Here is a 22,720-nt window from a genome sequence, read left to right as displayed (position 1 = left end):
AGGGGAAAACCCTCTATGAGATGGATAGATTCAGTGACTGGGGTATTCAGGATGGGTGTGTCAGAGGCAGTGAGATTGGCACAGGATAGAGCAGGATTTAGGGCTGTTGTACAGGATTTAGGGCTGTTGTACATAGGGTTGCTATGAGTCTCAGGTGACTCTACGGCACATAATAACAACAACTACAGTTTGTATTCTGTGGCATTCATTTGATTTATCCATTCACCAGTTAATGAGTATTTGGATTGTTTCTACTTTTTTGGCTATTACAAAATGAATATGATTGTAAAAAAATTTACATATAAGTATGCAGGCATAAGCAAACTATTGAATTATTTTCTCAAAGTGATTATATCATTTTACATTTCTGTTAGTGTTTGGTTTTTTTCACATCTTCTTCAACACTTTCCTTTTTGGTTTTCTAACTATATTCGTTCTAGTAAGTATAGCAATACCAGTAGCTCTAATGGTGTAGTCCATAGGCTTTTACACTGCTCTTCAAAAGGTCTTGAATAACTAGTGGTTTGAATCCACTAACTGTTCCTCCATAGAAAAATAGGCACTATTTGCCTGTAAGATATATAGCCTTGGAAACTGATGGAGGGTTGTCATGGCTTTAATTTACATTTCAATAGGAACTCTGGGGACATAGTTTATTACATGTTGAGCTGCTAACTAAAAGAGCACCTTTTCAAATCTACTACTGCTCCAAAGGAGAAAGATGACTGGTCTCTTCCTAAAAAGATCAAAAGCCTTAGAAACCCAGTGAAGAATCCCCAAGAGCCTGAAGGGCTTGACAGCAGTGGGGTTTGGAATATAATGAGTAGTGATATTGAGCATCTTTTTATTCAAATCTTTTTATATAAGATTGGATGCATTTTCTTACTTGTACAAGACGTGTTTTTATTTAGTCTAGACCTAGACAACAAACCCTTTATCGAATAAAAGATTTATAAATCTTTTAATCCACATCTGTGGCTTAATTTTATTTTCTATTTGACATTTTTAAAAGAGAGCTTATTTTAGAAGAGGGAGCATAAAAGCACAAAGTAGAAAGGGCTCTGAATATTTTAAGTCATCACTAAAGTGTAAAAAACAGTGTTTGTTATTAAGGAAAACTACCTCACCAAGTGTATAACATAGAGTACTAGGATTTATTTGAAGTCTGTAGAAGAAAGCATATCCTTTTATCAATCTCTACATTTTAAGCATAAATATACCGTTTTCTTATGACAGAGCAATTTGTATATATAAATTTATAAACATGAAAGTCTGGCTTTAAGTTTTCCGGAAACTTTCATGGCTATCTAAAGTTCAGCTAAAAAGGAGATAATTAATGATGAGCTTTCTGAATCACCATATTTTAGCTTTTGCAATAAGAATGAACCAAAGGATCTCTAACCTTAAGCCTACACCAAGTGTATTGATTGTGGATCTTGTATCATTTATATAGATCTTTGCAATTTATGGAGTTATTTTAAAGATAATATCTCTTCTGATTTCGCATAGATACCCTCGGTGGAGGTCCTCCCTTTATATACTAAGAAGTGGAGGCTTGGAGGGGACACTTTGGCTTAAGACCACCTGGAAAGTGATAGATCTAGATTTAAACTTGTTTCCTAATCCAATATAGTAGTGGGAGATTTTTCTTCAGGTTAAAGCCCTACAAAAATCTGTGGTTGATTACAGATTTCAGTGTGAGTAATTTTTAAACCCTAAGGGGTAAACAGAATGTGGGACCAGAACCTTGAGTAAATTTATGAAAGGTTAATAGATAACTTTTATGTCTGCTAAAAACAAAAAACCCATCATGCTAAATAAAAAGACTTAAAAGTATTTTATAATATATAGATACTGCTCAGATTCTATTTTACTCATTTTTCCTCTATGAGCGAATTTTTGTCTTCTCAATTTCTTTTACATATTAGTAAGTTTGCATTCATTGGAGGTATTAGCAGAAGTAAGCATCTTTTCCTCTTGGCCATGGCCCTCGATGTTTTTCTTTTAATATGCAATGTATTTAGTTATGCCTTCTTAGTCCTGGATGTTTGTAGTCAGTAGAACTTGAAGCCCTCTGTTTAGACTAGTTGGTATAACTTGGATTTAAATATTATTCAATAAGACCTACACATTAATTTAAAAAACTGCTAAACCACAGGAAGCTAGCTTATCCTGGAGAGGGTTAAACCAAGCTGTTCCTTGGAGGCAAGGATTCTGGGGCTTCACCCGACATACATTGGACATGTAACGAGGGACAGGTCCTTGGAGAGGTACATCATGCTTGGGAGGGTGGAGGGATGGCGCAAGAGTGGAAGACCCTCTATGAAGTGGATTGATTTAGTGACTGGGGTAATCGGGGTAGGTGTATCAGAGACAGTGGGATTGGCATAGGACAGAGCAGGGTTTAGGGCTGTTGTACATAGGGTCGCTATGAGTCGCAAGCGACTCGACGGCACATAACAACAACAACAACAACTCTTTCATTGGTAAAGTCTCCTGTCAGAGACCTCTCCAAAGTACTGCAGAGTAACATCCGTCTGGAGACTAAGGTGCACCTAATACAAGCCATTGTCTTTGCAATTACTTGCTATACATCAGAGAGCTGGACAATGACTAGGGCTGATAGGAGTGTTGAAGTCTTTGAGCTGTGGTGCTGGAAAAGAATATTGGATATACCATAGACTGCCAGGAGACCAAACAAGTTCGTCCTGGAGAGGGTGAAGCCAAGCCTGCTCGCCGGAGGCAAGAATTCTGAAGTTTCATCTGACAAACTTTGGACTTGTTGCAGGGCAGGACCAGTCCTTGGAGAGGGACATCATGCTTGGGAGATTGGAGGGACAGCACAGGAGAGGAAGACCCTCAATGAGGTGGATTGATTCAGTCACTGGGGTAATGGAGATAGTCGTGTCGGAGACAAGAAGATTGGCAAGGGATAGAGCAGGATTTAGGGCTGTTGTACATAGGGTTGCTATGAGTTTCAGGCGACTCGATGGCACATAACAACAACAACTCTCTTTCATCAATTTCAATATTATAGAAAGGCTTCAGGCCTTTTGTTCATAGGGTCACTATGAGTTTTGCTCACCTCGAAGGCAATCAATAACAACAACTCTCTTTCAACTTCTTTTCTTTCTCTTAAATCATCATCACAGTGTTTTTCCCCTTGCTCTGCCACATTGCCTTTTCTCAATATCTTTATCCTTTTTTATCTAAATAAAAACTTCTAGTTTGCTAATATTTCAATAAAATTTTTTTCAGGGCATTTAAAAATATATACAAAAGCAAATTTACATATATTGTAATTTTAAGAGAGGAACTTCTTGAGAGGGATTACTGAAATCTTTCCTCTAAGTCAAGCTATTTTTCTCAGAGAGTTCTCCTTAATGAAAGTAAATATATCTTAGACCAGTATCTAGGGGTATAGTCATTTTTATATGTGTTTCTTGTAATAATTTTTATATGTCTTTCTAGTAATAATTTGCTAGTAATTCTGCTTTGTGTTTATGTTTTGTGTTGACAGATGCAGATGAAACTAATGGAAATGAAAGAGCTGGATAACCATAATCATCAGTTAAATTGGTGTAGTAGTCCACAAAACGTTCTTGTAAATGGTGCTGCAGATTATTGCAGCCTCAGCACCAGCAGCAGTGAAACAGCCAACCTTAATGAGCAGGCTGAAGGCCAGAACAACTTAGAATCTGAGCCCATACACCAGGAATCTCCAGTGAGTTGAATAGCTTCAAAAACTTTGGTTTTTTAGAGAACATTCAGCTCAATATTTTGTAGAAACTTAATAGAACTGTAGCCTTGTTATATCTACAGATAATTGAGAATTTGTTTTTAGAGACAGAATTAGTACTTATCTACCAGTGTGTGCTAGTTTTAACTGAGGTAAAAAGGTCATTTTAACTGATTTATTTCCTATGGAAAATGTTTTTAATAACAGTAGCTCTGTCACTAGTAAACTTTAGTACTTTAATCCACGGCCCAAAGTAATTCTTTATTACATAACATTTGGGACATTGGTTTACCAATTGATTTTAAAGAGCACCAATTATGTATGGATATACTAGATGTGCAACAGCTATGGAGACAAAATTCATTTAACTCTGTCTTCAAGCAGTGATCTAATAATGTAATGCTGTATTAAAGGGCTGTGATAAGGAAAGTATAGGCTATTCTGGAGAGTTGGAGACTAGTTAGGACAGAAATTTTGAAGGAAACACTTTGCAAGTGATCTTTCACAAGGAAGAAGGGAGTAAACAAAGAGGGAGTATGTTCCTGGCAGAGAAACAACATTTACAGAAGTATGGGAGAGATGAGGGCAAATATGCTCTACAGAACTTTGAGCAATTTTCAAAGCTTATCTTGTGATGATAGACGGGAATGTTGGGAGGAGATTAGACTGCTCTCTCTTGGGGTTATCTCACTATCTCTGATGCTTTATCAGATCCAGTTAGGAAGTCTGTGTACCCTCCAAACTTGCCGAACTCTAGTTTGTTTCTGGAATGGAAATACAGTGCGTGCGTGCGCGTGTGTGTGTGTGTGTGTGTGTATGTGTATGTGTCTACACACACACACACACACACTAAACCTCAATTCAGTGATGATTGTTATTCATACAAGGCAAGCACTTTAGGATGGAAAATGTGAGAGGTTTGGATGAATCTTAATGCATTGAGATTCTTATCCATTGAGTAGCCATTAGATCTTATCCAATTAAATATTTATCAAAGAATTTTAAGTAAAAAGTGACACACTTATATTGACCTTTTAAAAAATGTGGAAAATGGATGTGAAGATGATGAGGAAGTGAAACATGTAGGAAAGAAATATGACTCTGTTAGAGTTGATATCTGACTCTCAGCCTTAACGTATGTCTGAAAAGAAAGTGCATAAGGAAAACCTGAAGGTTTCTGGCTTCTTTGACTTCAGTGTCTGGAGAGAATTTTCCTAAGAAATCATTCATTCCCTATATTCTATTTTGGAGGGTTTTGTGATTATTGCTGGTTTTTAAAATAATTTTTGGTTGATCTTTGTCAGTTTCCTTTGCCAAATAGAAACAAAATTTAAGTCCCGTAGCTTAATATTTTGTAGGCAAGAAACAGTCCTGAAATATCACCTACCAGTATGACTGATGAAAAGGAAATGGTTACTGCAGCTGTTGAAGAAAAAGCTTGTCCTGAATTTAACAGTGAGAAACAGTCAAAAGAGGTGAGAATAATTTTGTATTTAAATGTTCCTATCACTGGTTTCCAGGATAAGAAAAGATTAAAAAAAAGTGTCAAATATGTCTTCTGACTGTGAAAATATTTGTTAAACTATATTCAATTTCTTTTTCAAAATAGGCACATTAATTTGTTCTGTGACCTTATTTTAAAATGCTAACTTTTAAAACATTTTTTACATTACTTTTTAGGAAGATAAGCTTTGTTTTAAAATTTAATTTACCTAGGTTTAAAATATTTTTAACATTATCTTTTAGGAAGATCCATTTGATGTAGAATCAAACTCACTGACAGATCCAGTTGCAGATACAAATTTGGATTTCTTCCAGTCTGATCCTTTTGTTGGAAGTAAGTACTCTTATTTTTAGATCATTGAGTTATATAAAATACATCTTTATAGAAAACCTTATTCAATGTAAGAGTAGGGTTTGTTTTACAAGCCTACTTGTTTTAATGATAGCAAAGAGTGAAGGTTGATGTGCTCAAATTTACTAATATCAGAGCTATTGTACATAAGATCGCTATGAGTTACAGATGACTGGACAACATCCTAAACCCTAGAAATAAGCGTTTTATAGTATATATTAAAGTTTGTATGGTTTCATCATAATTGTATACAGAGTAAATAATCTGAAAGCTGGATTAGATGAAGAAAAATACAGCATCAGAATTGAGGAAAACTTATTAATAACCTGCATATAAGCAAATGCCACACCTGGCTTGCTGAAAGTTAAAACGACTTGAAACTTTTAGTGATGAATGTCAAGGCTGCAGCCTTCAGTATCAATCATACCTCACAGTAAATAGATGTCCTCACATGTAGACCAATAAGCCACATTATGCTAAACGGAGAAAAAGATTGATGTTGTTAAGGACTTTATTAGTTCCACAACCATTGCCCATGGAAGCAGCAGTCAAAATGTAAACAATATGTTGTATTGGATAAACCTACTGCAAAGACCACTTTTAATTGTTAAGATGCCACTTTAAGGACTGAGGTGTGTGCCTATGATATTTTCAGTAGCCTCATCTGCATGGAAAAACTTGGCAGTTGATAAGGAGAATGAATGCCTTTCAATCATAGTGATGGTGAAAAAGTTATATATTATTTGTCCCTTGGGCTTCCTGGAGAATGAATAAATCTGTCATGGAAGAAGTATATCTAAGAAGTTTCTTAGAAGGGAGGATGACAAGACTATGTCTTATGTGACTTGTTATTAACTGAGACCAGTCCTCAGGGAAGTACAGTATGCTTGGTAAAATAGAGGGTCAGTGAAAAAGAGGAAAAAACCCTCAGTGAAATGGACTGTACATAGTGATTATTAGAGTCGGCTCAAACATATCAAAAACTGTGAAGTTGGTACCGGACCTGGTATTGTTTTCTTGTACATCAGGATGCTTTGAGTTGGAGGTAACTCAAGTACACCTTACCATGCCAACAAGAAGAGCCCTTTGAGTATGAGTGTGTTTCTTCTTCAAGACAGAGCCAAAGGAAAGAGTTGTTATGGAGCAGAAAAGGAGGCTGAACAGCTTCAAGTAAGCCAGCAATTAGTCCTTAAAAATGCAATACCATTCTATTTTTTTTAAAAAAAAAAAGTAAGTTATGAAAGAGTTCAGAATCCGATTCCCTACCCTTCAAACTGGCTGTGATGTTTCTGAAGAGAGATAAAATTTTATAAGTTATCATCTGTCATTGTCAACTATGTTAAATACCACTTCTCTGAAAACCCTTTGAACAATAGAGGAACAAAGATAGTTACAGTGTTAGAAGTAAAGCCCATAATGGAAATCAGTCAAAATGAAGAGAAACAGCTGCAAGCATCATTCAATTGTTAGAACATGGAATGTAGAAAGTATAAATGTTGGAAAACTAGAAGTTGTCAAAGATGAACTGGATTAGCTATGGCCACTTTGAATCAGACAATTACATGGTATACTATACCAGGAATGAAAAACAGGAAGAAGAGTGTTGAATATATAGTTAAAAAGACAATTTCAAATTCCATCCTGAAGTACAGTACCCCTGAGTCATATCATCCATATGCCTACAAAGAAGATCTGTTAATACGAGTATTTTTCAAGTATAAACACCAATAGCTAAAGCTAAAAAAGGAGGAAATTGATTTTTCCAAACTTTGCAGTCTGAAATTGACCAAATGTGGAATCACAATGCACTAATAATAGTTGGTGACTGGAATGCAAGAGTTGGAAACACTGAGAAAGGAAAGGTAATTGCAAAGTACAGTCTTGGTGTTGGAAATAAGGCCGTAACTAGAATGATCAAACTTTCTAGGTTCAAGGATTAATTCATTGTAAATACCTTTTTTAAAAAATGCAGGTGACACTGTACACATGGACCTCACCTGATGGGCTACATAGGAAACAGATTAACTACATCTGTGGAAGGAATTGGAGAAGCTCAGTATCAGCAGTCAAAACTAGGTCAAGAAAAAAAAAAAAAAAAAACTAGGTCAAGAACTGACTGGAATAGACCATCAGTTACTCATATGCAAGTTCAAATTGAGACCGAAGAAAATTATTACAAGTCCATGAGAACTAAAATATTATATCTATCCCACTTGGATTTAAAAATCATTTTAAGAATAGGTCTGAAGCATTGAACACCAGTGATTGAAGACCAGATGAGTTATGAGATGGCATCAAAGATAATGTCCATGTAGACAGCAAAAGTTGATTACAAAACCATAGGAGAAAGAAAAAACAAAAGATGTGAAGAGAGATTCTGAAAATTGCACGAGATAGCGTTAATATCAAAATACTGCTGAAGATAATTAAAAAACAGCTTGACAGTACATAAAACAGGAAACTGCCAGATGTTTAAGCTAGATTCAGAAGAAGCTGTGGTATCAGGGACATCACTGCTGATATACATGGATCCTGGCTGAAAGTGGAAAATAAGAATATCTATTTGTGCTTTATTCACTACAGAAAGGCATTTTACTGTGTGGATAACAAATTATGTCTAACATTGAGAAGAACAGGAATCCAGAAAACATAATTGTGCTCATGCAAAACTTATACCTAGACCAGGAGATGTGGTTGAACAAAGTAACAGAACACTGTTGTGGTTGTTGTTCGGTGCCATCTAGTTGAGCACAACTCACAATGACCCTGGGAACAGAAGATCTGAACCCTGTTCTATCCTGTGCCATCCTCACACTTCCTGGCACACAAGAGCCTATTGCAACAGTCATCGTATCAGTCAGCCTGGTTGAGGGACTTTGTCTCCTTCGCCAACACTCCAGCCTTCCCAGTATCATGTCCTCTAAGGAATAGCCTCTCCTAGCAACATGCCCAAAGTATGTGAGGCAAAGCACTCTGGCTGCACCCCTTTCTAAGACATTATCTGTTCTCAAATAATTTGCTAAGGATGCAGATTGAATATGTATGAAAAAGTATGCAGCCTTGCATATGTTTGTTAATTTTAAATCTTGCAGTGTTTCCCTAGTGTTGAAAACCCTATGAACACTAAGGGAACACTACATGATTTAAAATTAACAAAGGTTTGCATCAAGGTTGTGTATTTCTCCATACAGATTCAATCTGTATCCTTAGCAAATTGAGTATCTGAACTGTGTGAGGAAGAATCAATAACCCTCTGTATGCAGATGACACAGCCGTACTTACTGAAAGTCAGGACTTTGAAGGACTTGATACAGAAGAACAAAAAATACAGCCTACAGTATAGATTACATCTCAACATCAAGAAGACAAAAGTTCTCACCACTGAACTGGTAGGTAAACTTCATGATATGTGGAGAAAAGCGTGAAACTGTCAACAGCTTCATCTTACTTGGATTCATAATCAGTAGTACCCTTAGTATCAGTGGTCAGGAGGTAGAAGACATACTGCACTGGAAAAGTCTGCAGTCAGGGACCTCTCCAAATTATTGAAGAGCAATGATGTCAGTTTGAAGACTAAGGTACCTGATTCAGGTGATGGTCTTTTCAGTCACTTGCTAAACATCTGAGAGCTGGACAGTGACTAAGAATAACAGAAGAAGAATTGATGCCTTTGAGCTTTGATGTTGGAGAAGAGCACTGAGTGTCCTAGGGTTTCCCAAAAGAGCAAACAAGTATGCCTTGAAGAACGTTGCAGTCAGAGTGCTCTCTAAAAGCAAAGGAGATGTATCTTCATTTCACATACTTTGGGCATGTTGCCAGGAGAGCCTGATTCTTGGAGAGGCCCATCATGCTTCCAAAAGTGAAGGATCGGTGAAAGAAAGAAAGACCCTTAACCAGGTGAACTGACAGTGATTGTAGCAATGGGCCCAAGTGTGTCAGAGATTGTGAGAATGGCATAATATAGGACAGGGTTCATATCTGCTGTTCAAAGGGTGGAAGGGTAGCTGTGGCTTGTGCTGGACTCATTAGCACCTAAGAACAGCAACAAAGTAAATAATGATTCACAAAAGCCAAATTGTTAATTTTTATTTCTGCTTATTGATTTTATTACAGGTGATCCCTTCAAGGATGATCCTTTTGGGAAAATTGGTCAGTATGTTATTGAAGTTCATCTTAGCTTTAGATGAATTCTGCTTAATTATAAACTTATATTGTGGTTAGGAGTATTGAGCTGGGAGTAGCAAGTTGGATAGTTGTAGGAAATAAACTTCCTTTTTTATTCCATTTTGAAACTGATTTAAAGCAGTAGCAGAATGGTATGTGTGCCTATCATTTTCAGAAAGAGAGTGGTAGGCACTTGTGGACTTATATAACAAAAAAGTAAATAACATGGTTTTTTTTTTAAAATAACATGTTTTTTAAAAAAATATTACTGTCATAATCCCACCCTGATGTCAGACCCATTCTACAACAGTGGCACCATGCAGTATTTGTCCCTTTGTGACTGAGGTATTTCACTCAGCATAATGTCCATTATGTATATTGTATTGAAACAGATGAGGGAAAAAACGGATTAGAAGTATTGATTGAGTATTGTGGTTAGCACAGGAATCCAGAATTAAGGTTGCATAGAGAAGTGTACTCGGGGGAATTGTATACTAATGAAGGAATTTTTTTTCTTTTTTTTTTTCTCTCTTCGGAGGGAGAAGCGAGCTGGTGGGGAGGGGTGGGCAGGGAGAAAATTGCGGCAATGAATGAATGGAAATCCAAAACCTCTGTAAAAAAAAAAATAAAAAATTAAAAATTTTTTTAAAAAATTACGTTAGTATTTAGTCTTTAGAGAGTTCTGATGACTTAGTGGTAAACTGTCAATCCTTAGTTGTACTGCCAACCCTAGGCTTGCAATTTAAATCTACTAATCCCTCTATGGGAGTATTAAGATAGGCAGGCTCCTCTTGTGCCATTTACTGCCTCTAAAAAACTGTTCGACGTCAGCTATGAGTCATTTCCAACTTGATAGCACATAACAACAACATTTATTCTTAGATATTTTTAACAGTATTTACACTAACTTTAATTCTTAGATATTTTAACAGTATTTGCACTAACTTTTTTTTTTTTACACTAACTTTGTCCTCAGAAGCTAAGCTTAATCGGCACTAATACAGAATTTGGAACTTAAAATGTTCAAAGCCTATTTGTATAAATCAGGGGGAAAGAAATGTCTTGAAGACTTACTATGATTCAGGCTTTGGGCTGTCTTATATCTTAGAGCATCATATTTTTAACACCATATATCTGTTATTTGAGTATAAATAGTGTCTGATTTTCCTTTCTAAATTTACTTGTAACTCAGTAATATTCATGAACATGCTGAATGAAGCCATATAGATACTATTTACAAATACTAATCTTGGAAGCAGGAGTGGCATCCACTTCCTAAACAACATGCCTCTGGAAACTCTGAACTTTTGATAAATGCCAAAGTTATAAAAGGGCTTCAGGCCTTCTGTTCATGGGGTTGCTATGAGTCATGCTTGACTTGAAGGCATTCAACAACACCACCACCAATAACAAATCAGGATAAATGGACTTTGTAGCAATAAAAAAATTAAATATCACGAAGGAATTTTTAAGATACTCTGTGTAATTTTTCCATTAGAATAAAGCAAATCCGATCACCATTTAGTTTTGCTTCTCAAAGCTATACCGAACTCTTGACTATTAGCTTTAAGCTCTGAGAAAAATATACTTGGAAATTTTGTTAATATTAGTTTCTTTAATTATGACTGTATAAAATAAGAGCTCTTAACAAAACTCAAATCTTTAAAAAATAAAAAAATTTTTGACTGATTAGCTCAATAGATATTAGATGGATTCCCCAAGATTATTGCCCTTAAAACTGTGAATTAAAACCACTCCCAGAGGTGACATTTTAACAAAATAACAGATTAGCTCATATAATAAGCAGTATCACTCATAAGTGTTGTGCTTATTACTGTTCTTTTTCTCCCTCAAAAGTGGATGGCCTTGAGCCTAAGGGCAAAGGTGGAGGTCTGCTCAAGGGTGTGACTTTAAAATCTTGTAGGACCCTTGGGCCTGCAGCTCTCGGGCCAAACTTATTCATTTTAGAAGAATATTCTTTTAAAGACACAGCAACCATTTGTCTATTTACTGTACTGAACAACTTGGAGTTGCTGTGATGCTGAACACTACTCCATACTCATGTCAAATACCGTAATGGTTACACGTATATACAATGGTTGGATGAGTTTCCAGATTGATTCATGTTGGGAAGCAGGAGTGGCATCCACTTCCTAAACTAGATGCTTCTGGAAACTACAGACTCTCTTATACATATACAGAAATGATGATAATTATAGAACAGAGTTCGGGTCTTTTGTGCAAACTTGAGTCTTATTTGACTCAACAATATTTAACCACTGCTAAATGAGACTAGTGCTGTTATATCTGGAGGAACATTCTTCCACTTTGCACATCATTCTTTGTCAACTATGCTGTGTGAGGTAACCTGGGTTTGCTGTGCCTTGTGCCATGAGGTTATCAAATACCATAATGGTTTCCCATTGTGGATAGTGTTTGGTGGAGCTCCCAGTTGTCAAACAGGTTAGGAAGCAGGAATGACATCCATTTCCTAAACCAGATGCCTCTGGAAACTCTGTGAACTTGGAGAAACAACGATAGCTATGGAAAGGCATTAGGCCTTTTGTTAATAGAGTCTCTCACTCTAAGTCGACCTCGACTCTATGGCAATCGACACTAACAACATTTTTTAAAGTTTCTATGATACCAAATGGTCAACATTTACCCTAACTCAAAGTTGAAAAAGGAGGGAAGTGAGGGTGAGGGTTAAAAGGAAATTAGATCAATGGAAATTTAACAGCAGAAATAATGAAATGTTGACACTATGTAGAAAATAGAACCAGTGTTATTGACAGTGCATATAGACATTGTCAAATAAAAAAAACAACTAATTTCCTGTGTAAATTTTACCACAAGCAAAAACAAAATATTTAAAGAAAAAATATAAACAAGGGATCTTTGAATAAGATCACATATGAAACTATATCCTAATTTAAAAATAATTTATTAGGTGAATTAGTCTTTTATCAAAACCTGAAAAACCTGTGATTTCTGAAAGAACAGAAACTATTTCAGCTTCTTCTTCTTCTTGTTGTTGCTTACCATAGAGTCGGAACCAAGCCATAGCTGACCCTTCAGAGGGTTTTCAGAGGCAGTTAATCACACAGGAGGAGATTGCCCATCCTTTCACGGAGCAACTGCTGACCTCAAACCATGAGCCTTCAGGATTGCAGCACAGCTTCTTACCACTAGGATGCCAGAGCTCCCTACAAGTGGCTTAGAGAAATTGATTAAGTCTAGTGTAAAGGAACGAATGTTGAAATTATTGATTTGCTGTGGTGAATGATGAATAGTAGAAAAGAATTTAATTAAGGCTATCTAAGTGCACTGTCTGTGCTTTTTAAAAAAATGAACAATACAAAACACCTAATTTTGATTTCTACGTGAGTTCAAAATTTCTCTCAATTAAGGCAATTATGCCATTAGGTGACAGGACATTTAGGATGATTTTTGTTTTGTTTTGTTTCTTATACTTTTGCCATCTTTCCTTAGACCCATTTGGAGGGGATCCTTTCAAAGGTTCAGATCCGTTTGCCTCTGACTGCTTCTTCAAGCAGTCTGCTACTGATCCTTTTGCTGCTTCAAGTGCTGACCCTTTCAGCGCAGCCAGCAGTAGCAGTAATACATCGGTAAGTGAAAAGTTACCCATTGAATGGGTAGCAAATGTCCTAAGTGAGTTTCTTGAAATATACAATGATTAATGAATCTTCTCTTAGATTATTTCTGCATAATCTTGAATGGAAGGCCATATAAGAATTTCAGTATTACCCCAATTCATCCAGTTTTTGGTTTAAACTTGTATACCACAATTTGACCACCCAGTGGAATTGACTGGGGTAACATGTGGCTTGCAGAAATCAAGTCCAGCTTTTCAAGGAGCCAGTTTTATCCTATTGAAAATACTAACTTACTGAAAAACCATAAACGTAAACTGCCTTTTAAGCTTTTAAAAAGTTTATTGTTAGAATGAAAGTTATTACTATAACATAAAAACAATGTTGATAAAATAATTTGTATTTGTTTACTTACTACAACTAGATTATTAATTATCTGAGAAAAAAACCTGCAGATTTCCACTAAACATTAGGCTGTCTTGAGGCTATCCAGCCTTAACCAGTACTACTTAAAAACCACATGTTGTGATGCAGATTCTTCTGTGCTCTCTGCATGTGTTGTATCTAATCTTCTCGTCAACCTTGCAAAATATGTGCTCATAGATTACCTTAAACATAAGAACACTGGGAATCAGAATATTTAATGTTCCATGCCCATGGTTACATAGTAAGTGCTTTGTCATCTGGAGGCTTAAAAAAAAAAAAAGGCCACCATTTTAACCAACTCTTAGCCTAACTCCATTCTGGCTTTCTGAGGCTATAAATTGCATGGGAGGAGACTGCCCATCTTTTCCCCCATAATACCACTAGTGGATTCAAATGGCAGAGTGATGAGGCCTTTGGGTTAACAGCTCAGTTCCCTACAGACTATGCCACCCGAGCTCTTACAGATTATTGTTTGTATAGAAAGAGTAAGGTGGGCCACATCTGACCTCTAAACTCCGCAAGGCAGAAACAGTCTTCACCCAGAATATTCACAGCAGAGAGATGATTCTGGTGAGGTCAGTCATACCTTTAGCCTCCTTAAACCCTCTACCAATTCTAATACCAGCAGTCCCTCCTGAGCTCTTCCTACTCTATTGGTGGTTCTGCTTATTTATTATAGTGGCCACACAGAACTCACCATACTAATATTTATGGGATTTTTAGGGAAGTTAACAGGTTACAATTTAAGTTGGGGACAGGATACAATTCTTTAGTGTCAAGATATATTCTCAGGTTTAGACCTTTGTTATAAAGTCTGCCAATTATAGCATCTTCCCCTTTCCCGTCAGTCCTCCCAACAAGCTTGGGCAAAGGCCTCTAATTGGTTCCAGTTCCATGCACAATGGTCCCAAGTCCCCTGTGCTGCTCATTGGCCTCTGGTTCTCTGTTGCTACTCTCCTCTAGACCTCATGTCACTAGTGCTGAAATCCCTGGTAAAATGGCTACAAGTTGGACTCTCCACATTTTTCTTGGTAGCAAGAGTCACAGTTTCTGCTGCTTAACCTGCTTCATTTTTTTTGTTCAACAGGCTGACAAAAGTGATCAGATCAGTCCTCTAATTAGTAGCATTATACCTTATTTGCATGTTCATACCCAAAAGATACTATTCACGTCATTAGCACAGTTCTACCACATTAGCATGCTTTTGTTATTATTGCTTGCCATTAAGTTGAGCATGACTCATAGCGACCCTATAAACAAAAGGTCTAAAACCTTTCTATAACTGTCCTTGTTTATCAAAGTTCATAGAGTTTCCAGAGGCATGTTGTTGCCACTTTTGCTTCCAAACATGTAGTGAAAGTCAAAAGCCAAGGACTAGGAAAGCCATTTTGACTACACCAAACAAAGTTTGTTATTACTGTAATTACAGGATATGTACCTCTGATGTCTGTTTACTTTTATGCTCCTACCAGTATTCACGTTTGCCTAGGTCTTTTTGTGCTGTTATACTGAGGGAATTGTAACTAAGGTTATGCAACAATTTATATACTGTGTATGAATGATTCATTTGGAAAAAAAACAACAACCCAGAATGATTTGTAAACTTTCACTCAAAGAAAAAAACAGAAGCAATATGTATACAAATTGCTGAATGAACAATTAATTTACTCTGTAAACTTTCACCCAAATCACTATTTAAAAGATATAAACTGAGAAAATTATAATGAAATATTTTCAGAAATGTTCATATATCCATCTCTTAGCACCCAACTTCAATAATTACAAATGAACTGGGAAAGATTTTGTTTGCTTGTTTTGTGGCAGGGGGACTCTCTCCCGCCAGAGATGGCATATTTCACATCTATAAGTAAACTGAACCCAGAAATGGAGAATTATTTGACACACATGTGATGCAAAAATTTTCCTCTTTCTAAACTCTTGAGTTAAGAATATTTCTTTTAAAAGAGTCATTGGGTCTTTTACATATAATAGATTTTGGTGTTCTTGAATTGCTTTCCTTGCAGTATTCAGTAAAAAACAAATTGGCCAACGACTGGTATTTTCCATTGATGTAAAACTGGGCAAATACCTCTGTAACTGAATATTTGTGGTTCCAGGCTACTGAATACTCTGTTTTCCTACAGCACTCAGTTTTCAGTATGGACCCATTTGCCAAATTCTTCTAAAATTGGCTGAAACCTGAATTATTCCCCTCCCTGCCCCTATTTCTGGCCTCTCATTCTCCATTCCTATTATTTAAAGAAAACCAAAGTAGCTCTTCCTAATTTAAAAATAAACATGTTCCTTCTGCTCTTCTCCCTTGGTGAGGTATTTTTACTGGTTGTCCTACTTTAACTTTTTCTTTTCTCCCTACTTTTAGAAAGCAGTATTGACCTTTTTGACAGTTAAGCAAAACAAAAAGACATCATGAGCAATTTAATAATAGTTATAGTTTAAATGTTCTTTTCTGTGTACCATATAAGGCTAAATCTTTTCATTCATTATCTCATTTAATCCTCACAATAGTTCTGTGAGATGTGTTATTAGCTCCATTCTCAAAATAAACAAACTGAGGCATAGAGAGATTTAGTAAAGCTGCATTTGGACATCTGTCTTACTAAAATCTAAAGTCAGGGAGCTTTGGTGGCCTAGTGGCAAGGAGCTGCAACTACAATCCCAGAGGTGCACGGTTCGAATCCACCAGATGCTCTGCCGGGGAAGGAGGGACAATCTCCTCCTGTACCAATCAGATCTGATTTGACGGTACATTCACACAAAAATAATAAAAAAAAATTAAAAAAAACAACAACAACTAAAGTTAACCTCAGTAGCCTGCAGATCCCCCCCCTTAACTACAGAATCAGTGTTATTTGCAATAGCTGTCTTTTTTTTCTTTAATTGCCTCTGACTCTGTACCCAGGTAAGAAATTCTCCCTAAAAGAATTTTTTGTTCTCCACGGAGCTGATCTTTGTTCATAGGAGGATACAATTAAACAAAAACAATTTTTTAAAAACTTTTGCACATTTTGCTGTTATAATTAGTCTGATAGCGTTGTACAGGTTTTGTGTCATGCTGTCAGAGAGAGAAGTAGATGGCTATTGTAAGTGAAGGAATTTCAGTGACAAATTAGGTAACTGATAGGAGAAATTTTAATTCTACAAAATCATAACACTTGAGTTGTAGTGGTAAGGCCTAATTGTCATAGACTATAACAAAGAACGTTCTTTGCTTACTCCCTCATGGACCATACAGTCCATCCTAGTTACCTTGCTCGTGGTTATACAGGAAATACTGGTGGCCTAGTGGGTAAGGAGTTGTGCTGGCAACTCAAAGGCAGGTGATTCAAATCCATTAGCTGCTTTCCAGGAGAAAGTGAGTAGACTCCTGGACGGTTTACATCCTCAGATAAACATATTGAAAGGTACGCTGTGAGTTTATGGCACCTAATAGCAGCAGTGATTGTAAAGGAAATCTAGTGACATGCAGTGACTCTGAGGGAGAAAGATAGGCAGTCTCCTCCCATTGTGATTGATAGCCCCAAATATCCAATGATGGAGCCCAGTGACAGCAGACATAATGGTGATGAGTTTGAGTGAGTACTTGTACAGTATATAATAATTAGAAAACTGGCACAGAGACAGGCATGCTTCAGCTCTCTCTGAGATGACAAGCCAAATCTGTAAGCTACTGTTGAAAACCAGAGTTGTTAGTTTTTCCTTCCTTAAAAAAAAGTGTATTTATTGCTTTGAATTACAAGTTACTAATAGTGATGATGCAGTGAAACAGAAATGAAGCAAAATTTGTATCTCTGACTGCCTCTCAACACCTGCATTTTTTAGTAACAACAGCAACAACATTAGGGAAGTTAGACCAGCTTGATTTTTTTCTTTTTATATCTTTAATTCTGTGTCTGAAAATGTCATCTGGTGTGCTCATCTTATAATAACAGAATTGGCAATAATGAAAATATCCCCTTTTCTGAAAATTTCATGAGTAGTTTTAATGCATTCTATTTTAAAAGAGAAGATACACTAAATCACAGTTGACACTACTATTCTCAAATATGTTTGTTTTACTTGGAAATTTATAGATTGAGCTTTGGCAGTGTTGTTTGACATTAAAACATAATAGCCAACTTTTTTATAATTGTAGGTAGAGCCTATAAGAGAACATTGATAATCATGAGTCAGAATTGGTGATATAAATAGCACCTAAACTCTGTATGCCTCTTTGACCTAGGTTAATTACCAAGGCTTTCACCTGGCCCCTTTAAAAGTACCTGTTTCCTGAAAAAGAACATTTCTGTATCTTCTTTAATACACAGTTTGTTTTCCGATCATTAAAACCTATAGTATAAAGTAGGAAGGTAATTTAGTATCTGGAATTAAGTCTTTGCCCTGCTTGTTGTCACTCAGCCTTGCGCCTTGATCCCAGACTGACTTATTTTATAAAGCAGCAAGAGCTTCTTAACAAGAAGTTATCTCATCATGTGTATGTTTTTCCTCCCAAGAGTCAAATGCTGAAATTCTTTTTATACAGTAAATTTTTATATTAAGTATTAGAATATACAACAGAATGGTATATATATTCTAAATGCATCACAATATGCTGGAATTAAAAAAGAGAATCAGGAAAATTTGGAGAAGTCCAAATATAGTCTGTAGTTCATCGTTTTGAATCATGTAAATTTCTTGGTCTTTGATAAATATACAATAATAAGATACTAACATTAGAGGGAGCTGAGTGAGTTGTTATGAGAACTCTTGTATTATTTTAATAACTTCTGCAAATCTAAAGTCAAAACAAAAAGTTAAAATAGTGTGTTTATATAACACATGAAGCAAAATTCTGAAGAAATGGAAATAAATACTGCCAACATCAGCAGCTAGATACTACTGCAGAAGAAGGGTGGGGTTGTGATTGGGAAAGGGCAGATGAACACTGCTGAGATGTTGGCAGTTTCCTGGCACATGATAACACAGGTATTTGTTTTGTACACATTTCTGACTGTATGTTCTGTCATAGAGAAAGGGTAGTTGTTGTCTGGGTGCTATTGAGTCAAGCACAACTCATAGCAACCCTGTGAACAAAAGATCTGAACTCTGTTCTATCCCACACCATCCTCATGCTTCCTGGCGCACAAGACCCCATTGCAACCCATGTCATTCCACCTTGCTGAGGGTCTTCTCCTTTACTGACCCTCCTGCCTTCCCAGCATCATGTCTTTCTCCAACGAATAGCCCCTCCTAGCAACATGCCCAAAGTATGTGAGGTGACGCTTCATCATGCTTGCCTCCAAAGAGCACTCTGGCTGCACCCTCCCCAAGACGTATCTGTTTGTTATCTTGGCAGTCTATGGGATGTTCAGTGTTCTTCTCCAACACCACACCTCAAAGGTGTCAGTTCTATTTCTGTCATCCTTGTTTCTAGAGAAGATTAGAAAACATCATATATCATTTCCAGATCAGGGAGTTATTTATTAATGATACTTACGTTCCTTCTTAGAGTTTGTAAAGAGTATTTTTGGAGTTGCAGTGAAATTTCAGCTATGAAAAAGTTGCCTCTTTCAGTTATGCCTTTATGATTTATTTAGATAGAAACATTGAAGCACAATGACCCTTTTGCTCCTGGTGGAACTGTTGTTGTTGCAGCAAGTGACTCAGGTAAAGAAATAATTCATCAATTTCTTTGATTGTTAAACATTGTCCTTTTTCTTGTGCTCCCCCCACCCCTAAATGTGTTTGTCCGGTATGTGGCTTTTAAAGTATTGCATAGTCATATGCACTTGTAATCTACTGAAAATAATAATAGTAAATGTTTTAGTAACTTTTCCTTACTTATTAACTTATTTATTATTCATGTTAAAGATATGCTGGAATTGATACTTCAGTCGGTATTAGTAAATTCAACTCTCGACTCATTGTTAACTTTCCACTGGGTTTTCACGGTTAGCACAACACTCTATGGACTGTTTGCTTTACGACCCCTGGTATATTTTCAGCAAAACAGTAAAACTTTATAGCTATAAAGGGAGCTCTCTTGGTGTAGTCAGTAAGGAATTGTGCTGCTGACTCAAAAGGTGGTACCTTTCAGGCCTTTCAAATTCACCAGCAACTCCAAGGGGGAAAGGTGAGCAGTCTCCTTAAAAAAACAGCTAGAAGGTTAGCTGTGAGTCATTTCCAACTTAACAGTAATGAATTGAGTTAATTTTATTTCATAAATACATTGATTTATAAAAGAATGTACATAACATTCTTTTAGAAGAACCAGACTTAACATGTATACCTCATGTTTTAAATAGAAGTAATATAATACTATCTCAAAAGTTTTTCATGAAGCTTTTAAAGAAGTTAATATTAATAAAATATTAAAAGGTGCCTTGCACAAAGTGCTATTAAAGTGTTGTTTTAAAAGCAAAATTGATTGGGAAACAGTTTTAAGAAGGGCACATTAATAGGGAATGAAGTGAGAAATACTGAGTAAAGAAATAAAAGCATTGTAGCAAAATCTTCACAAATGGTTTGTAAACAAACTGTTCAGAGATAAGAAAGACAATGCTAAACAACTACTTTCTTTTTTTTTATTATTATTATTTTTTGTGTGAGTGTACTGTCAAATCAGATCTGACTGGTACAGTAGGAGATTGTCCCTCCTTCCTCGGCAGAGCATCTGGTGGATTCGAACCATGCGCCTCTGGGATTGTAGTTGCAGCTCCTTGCCACTGGGCCACCAGAGCTCCCCAAACAACTACTTTCTAAACTAATGAGAAGGACATTGTTGATAGATTTTTGCAAAATAATGTTTTGTAGAAGACAGGTGATTCAGACTACACTGCTTAGTTGAAGTATATGAAATGGAAAATGGGTTTCTAGCTTCATACAAATATGTGGTTTGACAAGGAAGACCTATTTTAATAGCCTTTTCTACTCTTTGATGTTATGCCAAAATTCAAATATGCCTTCCTTCAAGTAATAACCTTCCTTCAAAGTTAAATTTCATATAGAATATGAAATTTTATTAACACACATTTCCTGTTCTATTACACTAAAATCCAGTGGTCTGTCTTGCATGTTTGGTGAATGGGTTTTATACCTGTATACGGTTTTATAACTTCATACTTGATCATTTAGAAAATATTGGTGCACTGAGTCATGTAAATTTTTCAAATGCTGATCCATTTTAGTATACAGAATTTATAAATCACATTTGTTAATTTCACTATCCATCACATCAGAAAAAAAAAATCTCTAAGTCTTATTACTGAACTGTGAAGCTCAAAGTGGCAGATACAAGTTTTCCAAAATTAGAGTTTTCAGGTCATAATATGAATTTTATCATTGACAGTAAATACTATCGTTGTTTCCCTTAAAGAATGTTATAAGAGACTAAAGAAATGTTATCAGTCTGTAAAACCCTTCAAAAATGTTTTCATCAACTTGTTCTTTTGAAATTTTTAGTAAATATAGAATACAAGTTCTATTTGGCAGATTTTGTTCTAGGCCTTGATACATGATAGTGAACAAAACAGTTTCTGTCTTTTAGAGTTTATATGGAAAGAGAAGCAGTAAACAAATATGTGACATGCTAGCTACTGATGAGTGCTAGGAGTTAAAGGAAGAAGATCAAGAGTGATAAACCTTAAATGTAGTTTATCTTTTGCATTTCACTAAAAGGCATTATCAAGATCTGAAATATTTGTTTTTGGTTTTTTTATTTTATTTTACTATTTTTGTGTGCGTGTACCGTCAAATCAGATCTGACTGGTACAAGAGGAGATTGCCCCTCCTTCCCCGGCAGAGCATCTGGTGGATTCGAACCATGTACCTCTGGGATTGTAGTTGCAGCTTCTTGCCACTAGGCCACCAGAGCTCCCCAGATCTGAAATATTTAAGGAAAAATATGAAAAGGGATTATGGAGAAGTATGATGGTTTCTTTTTGTATACTTTTTCTTAATTTTCTAGTTTCCAGTACCTATTATGGCAGTGGGTTTATTCCTAGTAGATGGGAGTATGCTAATGAGATCACATGTGCCTTAGAAGCCTAATTCAGCTGACCCATGGCTCACAGCTCCAGTGTGCATCTAGAGGAGGAAGGCTACCTGCAGAGGTCCCCTACAAGTATTTCTGGAACTTTCCAGCAGGTGTCTCCCATGTGATCTGAAAGAGCTCAGTGAGTCCTCCCAGTTTCTGCACAGGCGTCTGTCTGTTCCCTACAGGCATCTGCTTCATAACAACTATGATCACTGAGAATGTTCTTGCCCAAGTCTTAATTTCCCAGTTTGGTCAGAAATATTTTGTTGTTCATCCAAGATACATTCTCTTATTTGGAGCAGTGCTGAATAGATCTTTTATTCTGATGAGTAAGTGTGGAGAAACTCTCTAGCAGGCTACATGTACTTCCTATAGAAATGTCTTTTTTTTCCTTTCTGTTATTTCATAACATCCACCTCACAATATTTCAGTCAGACTTGCCCCCACTAAGTCCTGTTGTCTTATATTTTCAGACTTTTTGTAAAGGCAGTGAAGCAAGGGCACAGAAAACATGAAGCCTATTATTCAGTCCTTCCAGTGAAATGAGCCTGACTTTTTTTCCCTTGTCCTTTTTATAATCAGGAGATCCTCTAAGTCCTGCTCTGGCTGTACCTTAGCTGCTATGGCACCACAAATAGTGGATAGAGGAAGAGAAAGAAGGGAAAGCCTAAAATAGCCCCCTTGATAAAGCTGGCCCCAGACTGTGGGGTTCAGTAGATGTGTATTAATAAAATATCATCTTGTATAACTATGTTGTTGTTGTTATGTGCCGTCGAATCGCCTGCGACTTTCAGCGACCCTATGTACAACAGCCCTAAACTCCGCTCTGTCCTGTGCCAATCGCACTATCTCTGACACTCCCATCCCAATTATCCCAGTCACTGAATCAA

General features: G+C 36.4%; 1 protein-coding gene across 1 annotated transcript in view; it reads left to right on the top strand.

Moving 5' to 3' along the window:
* The window catches only part of EPS15 (epidermal growth factor receptor pathway substrate 15), a 193,335-nt gene that overhangs the window by 150,023 nt on the left and 20,592 nt on the right, over positions 1-22,720 (top strand). The window contains exons 16-21 of the mRNA XM_006879667.1: positions 3,521-3,724; positions 5,098-5,214; positions 5,486-5,576; positions 9,708-9,743; positions 13,251-13,387; positions 19,393-19,462. Coding sequence (XP_006879729.1) covers positions 3,521-3,724; positions 5,098-5,214; positions 5,486-5,576; positions 9,708-9,743; positions 13,251-13,387; positions 19,393-19,462 — 655 coding nt within the window. The remainder of the gene's footprint in view (positions 1-3,520; positions 3,725-5,097; positions 5,215-5,485; positions 5,577-9,707; positions 9,744-13,250; positions 13,388-19,392; positions 19,463-22,720) is intronic.

The sequence above is a fragment of the Elephantulus edwardii genome, unplaced genomic scaffold, assembly GCF_000299155.1.
Source record: "Elephantulus edwardii isolate Elephantulus edwardi_28Jun2011 unplaced genomic scaffold, EleEdw1.0 scaffold00005, whole genome shotgun sequence".
Lineage (NCBI taxonomy): Eukaryota > Metazoa > Chordata > Mammalia > Macroscelidea > Macroscelididae > Elephantulus > Elephantulus edwardii.
The sequence above is the reverse complement of the archived record's forward strand: the minus strand, read 5'-3'. Positions and strand labels throughout refer to the sequence as shown.